Source organism: Colletes gigas, unplaced genomic scaffold (assembly GCF_013123115.1).
Source record: "Colletes gigas isolate AHSC1104 unplaced genomic scaffold, ASM1312311v1 Colletes_gigas_Sc00003, whole genome shotgun sequence".
In the NCBI taxonomy this organism is placed as follows: Eukaryota; Metazoa; Arthropoda; class Insecta; order Hymenoptera; family Colletidae; genus Colletes; species Colletes gigas.
This window is the reverse complement of record NW_025106632.1, coordinates 6,193,835-6,199,834: the sequence shown is the minus strand read 5'-3', so window position 1 is coordinate 6,199,834 and position 6,000 is coordinate 6,193,835. Positions and strand designations below refer to the sequence as shown.

At 34.7% G+C, this 6,000-nt stretch overlaps 1 protein-coding gene across 1 annotated transcript in view; it reads left to right on the top strand.

The window, feature by feature from the left end:
• Positions 1 to 6,000, top strand: part of LOC122404595 (uridine phosphorylase 1) — a 29,428-nt gene continuing 23,428 nt past the window's right edge. Inside the window, exon 1 of the mRNA XM_043408685.1 lies at positions 1 to 303. Coding sequence (XP_043264620.1) covers positions 266 to 303 — 38 coding nt within the window. The 5' untranslated portion in view covers positions 1 to 265. The remainder of the gene's footprint in view (positions 304 to 6,000) is intronic.

Below are 6,000 nucleotides of genomic sequence, written 5' to 3'. Positions count from 1 at the left end.
GACCAATGGGGGAAACGAGCCTCCTAGCGGCGCATTTCCAAACGTCACGCCATTATGTTAAGGCGAGAATGTCATCGCGAAGCGAGGAAAGGACACCAATCGAGGAAGAAAATGCGCGCGCGCAACGTGAGCGATCGCGGGCATCGTTTCTGCTACTGTAGTCCTGCGGAGGATCATCGAAAGGACTACACCCCTTCAGTAACGAGAGACTAGTACGGCCAACCGTTTCGCCTTGTACAGTGAGCCAAATTACACGACTGGAAAGATGAGTCTTCTGCTGGAAGAGGAGGAGGAAATCGACGAGTGAGTGTTTTCTGTTACAATTGACTTAGATTTTCTGCGTTCAACTTTCCACCCCGTGACCGTCGCGCCCTATCGCACCTGCGAAAAAGGGCTTGGCTACCCCCGTTGCACGTTTCTCGGGACAACAACGATTCCCCTTCGAGCGTTTCGATTTATTTGCTAGTTGTTCGCGACCGACGTGTCACAGTCAAGTTCAAATTTCGATAGTTTTCGCGTTACTGTCGTGCCAGTGTTTTTGGAACACGGCTGTCACTGGGGGGATGGAAGCTACAAGTCGATGCATGTGTTCCCACGCACACAATCTTTTCGAGACATCGATTTAACGAATCCCCAGTAGAACATGTTGCATCAAAGTTAAAACGCTGGAATATTTTTATTTGCAAAACCGGGAAACGTAGTTTAGTCACTGTTGCATTCTTAACGTTGTATATAATTTGTTGGAAAGTGAAAATGAATCTTTGAAGCGTTAAGTTCCTAACAAATACGTGTATGGTAATTTATGTAGAATCTTAAATAGTTTCTCATGTTGGGAATAATGTGTTTATGAAATTTGCACACATTTGGAATAATTTCTTTGTTAGTGAAATATTTTTATTGGAAACAGTATGAAAAGATTAATTCGAAATTTGTGTCGATGCACGAGGAACGTCTACCGTAAATCGAAATAGTTTCTGATAGAGAACAACTGTTAACCGATTTTTCGTTTTTGACTAAGTGGGTGTGTCGATAGATCGTGAGAGCGAAAATGAACGTGACACGTGAATTTGCGTTCACGTTTGCTTAGATATTACCCGTCAGCAACGCGGTGGGACGATCGATCTGATATAGCCGCCAATTGTGTGCCATGCGTTCATTGTTTTCTTTAATGTTAAATAGGAGGGCTTTGAAAAGCAAAAATAAATCGACTGATATTCAGTTCGAAAGTTCATTAATATCGACAACATTTTGATACACAATTTGAACACCTGGAAAACTGTAATATATTTGACAGGAAAAAAATCATTTTTGATATCGCTGTCTTATACGATGGTGACTATCGTTATTAACACTAGATTTTCGAGCACTGATCGCACGTATATTTATTGATACCTTTCGTGTTGACGATTACCTTAAAACACGATTTTTCTTTTAATTAAAATATGTGTTCATGCCATTGCATCAATCAAATTCAACATAAGTTGTTAAAAAATAATATTTACGCGTTCTGCAATTTTAAATATGGAATCAGACATCCGTCAAATCGACGGCTTCCGTAAATCTAGTGTTAATTAGGATTATCTCTAAATCTTCCTACCCATCTGAGACAAAACGTTATCGACAATTGATTGAATACGTTCTGTCAATTGTTTCAATGTCACTGGCCATACCTGTTCTACCAATTATTAATATTATGTATTAATGCGATTTTAAGAAAATTTTAATTTATTTTAAGGAAAGAATAAAATAAAATGTTCGTAATTTACCGTATTGCAACCAATGAGGTAAATTACTACTTTCAGTTTAAAGATAAGTTCACGATCAGGGTTATTATACAAATATATCGAGCATACGTGGTAAATACTGATTTATATAAAGCGTTGGTTTGAAAACTTTAGTCGAAGTCTAAGTATGTTTCTCGAGAACGACAATATTGGGGAAAATGTACGAGAGTTTGTTAGTTTCCAGGGGGGAAGTATGTCTGAATTATTTTTAATTTGTTGAAAACTTTCAGGGTAGTTTGAAGGATCATTTTACTTTTTTTTAAATCGAGTCTACATTTTCATTTAAAAACAAACTTCCTTATGGAACTTTTCTTTTCTTTGAAAAATGGTTTAATTAAGAAATAAATAGTACTTCGAGGGGGGCATAAAAGATGGCGTGATTATTTCTTGTGCAAGTGGAAGGTATCGCTCGAAGTATAAATTGCACGGTTAGCTTTGGTTTTTTAAATGGAAGCAGATATTCTTTTTATTGCGTTGAATAAGATATTTGTTGTATTCAATTACGTTGCTCGATTTAGCTGGTTAGGGTCTTTCGACGTAGATGAAAACAGAACGTTTATGCTTCTGGTGGTTGAAAATAAAGCGATAGGACTACGTCTCCATCCAAATAACAAATGGAAGGCCATATCTCAATGCTCCACACGGCGAACTATACTTACTGCTAGGAAACACAACTTTGTCTACCAGAAATAGTATCATATTTCAACACGATGATGTTCCGTTGCATTCATTTCGAGAAATCAATTTGTTGAACGATTCAAATGTCCGGATCGACCCAGACCTTCAAGCTTAACTAGTAGACAACTTATTTTTGCAATTCGTAAAGTGTTAATTAAATAATTTTTGTTATTATTTATTATACACGGTGTTTGGCCATCCCTGGGAAAAATTTTAATGAAAGATTCTAGAGGCCAAAATAAGACGAAAATCAAGAATATCGATTTGTTGATGAAGGCTTTGTTAAAAAGTTATTAACAATCAAATTCAAAAATTTCAAATCGTTTTGGAAAAATTATTTTCGGCTGCGGGGGTCAATTACAATCATTTTTGGTTAATACACATACCCCTCAAATCCTACGCACTTTCGAGAAAAAAATTCAAGAAGGTGTGAAAGTTTTCGTCGAAAACAAGATTTTTCAAATCGCTCTAAAAAAATTATTTTCAATTTCAGGGGTCAATTATAATCATTTTTTGTCATTGGGCATATCCTCGAAATCCTTCCCACTTTCGAGAAAAAAATTCAGAAAAGTGCGCAAATTTTTCAACAAAATAAAAAATTTCAAATCGTTCTAAAAAAATTATTTTTGGTTGCGGGAGTCAATTACAATCATTTTTGGTAAATATACATACCGCTGAAATCCTACTCATTTTTGAGAAAAAAATTCAAGTATGTGCCTAATTTTCTCGATGATAAAAAAAATTTCAAATCGTTCTAAAAAAATTATTTTTAGCTAGGAGGGTTAGTTTCAATCATTTTTGGTCAATAGACATACCATCGAAATCCTTCGCACTTTCGAGAAAAAATTCAAAAAGTTCGACAAATTTTTCTTACAAAATTAAAAAATTTTTAATCATTCTAAAAAAATTAGTTTTAGCTTCTCACAAGTGGAAAGACTGTAGTATAATACGAATATTTTAGACGCGTTATCACGTCACATTAAAATCATTTCCAAAATTTGTTGCTCTAAATAAAAATAATCTCAATAAAACTAAGAAAAGAATACATTTAATTTTGCACACTGGAGGACTTCTTTTTTTTGTTCACGTGTCACTGTGTTAATTTTGTCGTGCACAATATTGTTATATTCTTAGCCCATTTGGAAGCAACCAACTGTACTAGAAATTTCGTTTCGCACTGTTGGCCACGAATGTGGTATGTGTGCGCGATGAACCCTCTGTTATTTCTGATTCTTCAGTTGCTACGTATAACAACGTAAATTGAACGTCAGGATCAACTGTCATGTTACAAAAAAAGATGAGAATTGGCCAGATTTAGGAACTGGTCGTTAATATTTAGATAAAGTCAGGTACATAGCAAGTGGACGATGAAAATGAATATCAGTGAATAAAACATCGATGTTACATGTTTACTTTTTATTTAATATTTATTCCTCAAATATGCAGAGTAATCAACAAAATACTTTTCAACGATACGAATAAAATAATAACAACGATACACATATACAAACGAACTATTGTTTTAGACGATTTAATTGTAAGAAAAACATGTGCTCGAGATACATGACTAGGTTTATCGATAATGTCTACGTCGCACGCAGAGTTTATATTTACTTGCCATCGTATGTGCCTATTCACGTTATTTTCAGACAAAAGAACGAACTTTGCGGTTAGAAATATGGGGCGTTACTTAATACATAGAAGTATACTAAAAATAGGTTCAGATCAGAAGGGAACAAGTGAAATGGTAACGTACTGGAAAACATTGCCATTATTGTCTTGGGACCTTAAAAACACTAATTTCTTCGCGAAACAGGAATTCCATTCAAATCAATTTAACCTTCTACAACCCAGTGTGACTCTAGAGTCACATACCTCTTATGTGTCTACATTTTTTAAGCTTGATTTAACACTATTGTTAATATATATCAGTTAAAGTATTAAAACAATACTATGACCCATAATCTAACAAACAATCACTTCAAAAGCTATGTGTTTGTTGTTTCCCTCATTTCTATTATTTTAGATTAAATTTCAAGATTTAAATTTCGTTCAGTTGTATTTTATATTTTGACAAAAAGTAGAATAATAGTTCTTAAAATGAGCCTCAGACGTGACTCGTATGTTGAATGTTTCTATCACCTCCAACTTGGGGGGTCCTTCTTAGATCCCAGTGAAGCGTGAATGACAATGCATTGTGAAAAACCGCCGCGCCGCGGCGCTCACTTCTTCGTCGGATCTCAGCGTTCAACACGTCCGCGGACGTGAAAGCTGTAGCATTCGTTTTCATTGTGATGCGAAATAACACGAATGCTGTAACATTCAAATTTATAAGCCACGTTATCATGCATTCAATTCTATATAGTTTTTATTTCTTGAAATTATTATACACTTTAATGTAATGATTAAAGAATAAATCACCTGTTCATTTTTGCAGGTTAAAATTCGTACTCTTCGCGAACGTGTCAACGACCGCAACTTATTAACTGTAGAATATTTAATAATGCGATACATTCAATTCTGACTAAATTAAAATTAGTAATTACAGTAAAATTGTTTCAATAATATGGAATTTCGGAAAGAAATATTGTTTTTAAGAGGGAATCTATGAACGGTGGTTCTGTTGTGATATTAATCGAACAGAATATGGTAACGGCTAATTGCATATACTTTTTAGGTTATATTTTAACATTGCACGAATCGTTGCACACATGGTACTACTATTCAGCTGTTGTATTCAAACAAAAGATGGCGTGCATGTTTGCCAACATGGAAGAGAGAAGTATTTCCACACGTGCATGTTTGCCAACATGGAAATGAGAAACAAACGTTAATAGTTTCATTAGATCCCTGATTTTAAATGGACAGAACGGACCAAAAATTATACAGAGTCTTTTTCTTCGGCAGTCGTTAAAATTCCTTGCGTTTTAAAACCTTCGACCATACGCGACCGATTAGAATAAAGACTCGCGACGAATGTCGATTCTTAATCGTACAATTTTATTCCTCCTTATAGCGGAGCCACTCTGTATCTGTCTCAGAAACAAGGTACGACGTTGGAAATCGATAAAGTTCACTGAAATTGCCACGCAACACCTTGTGTACCTCCACTTGCGTGTATGTGTGTGTGTGTCGATCGTACAAGTGTTTGTGCGGTAAGCTTTTTGGATTTATTACGCAATAAGATGGCGGACGTTATGGAATACCCCGGTAATCTTACGATATAAATTTCGAAAGTATGAAGAATAGCACTGGCAAGATAAAGTGCACCCTTTTGAGCACTGCGTTTAAAATACATCTCGCTTCTGGATTTTGTAATTTTAAATTCGTTGAGGCTTTTAAAATTTTCTAACAAATAATTGTCTAACTCTAAAAATGGTACATTCAATTTTAATTCAAATTATTTGTTCATGAAACGATAATTTAAAAGCAAATTTTTTTATTTTTCGCTTTTTGCGTCAAAAATTTTTGTAATATATTTCCAACATTTTTCTGATTAAAACTAGACTAAACATGACATAACTTTGGATAATATTTA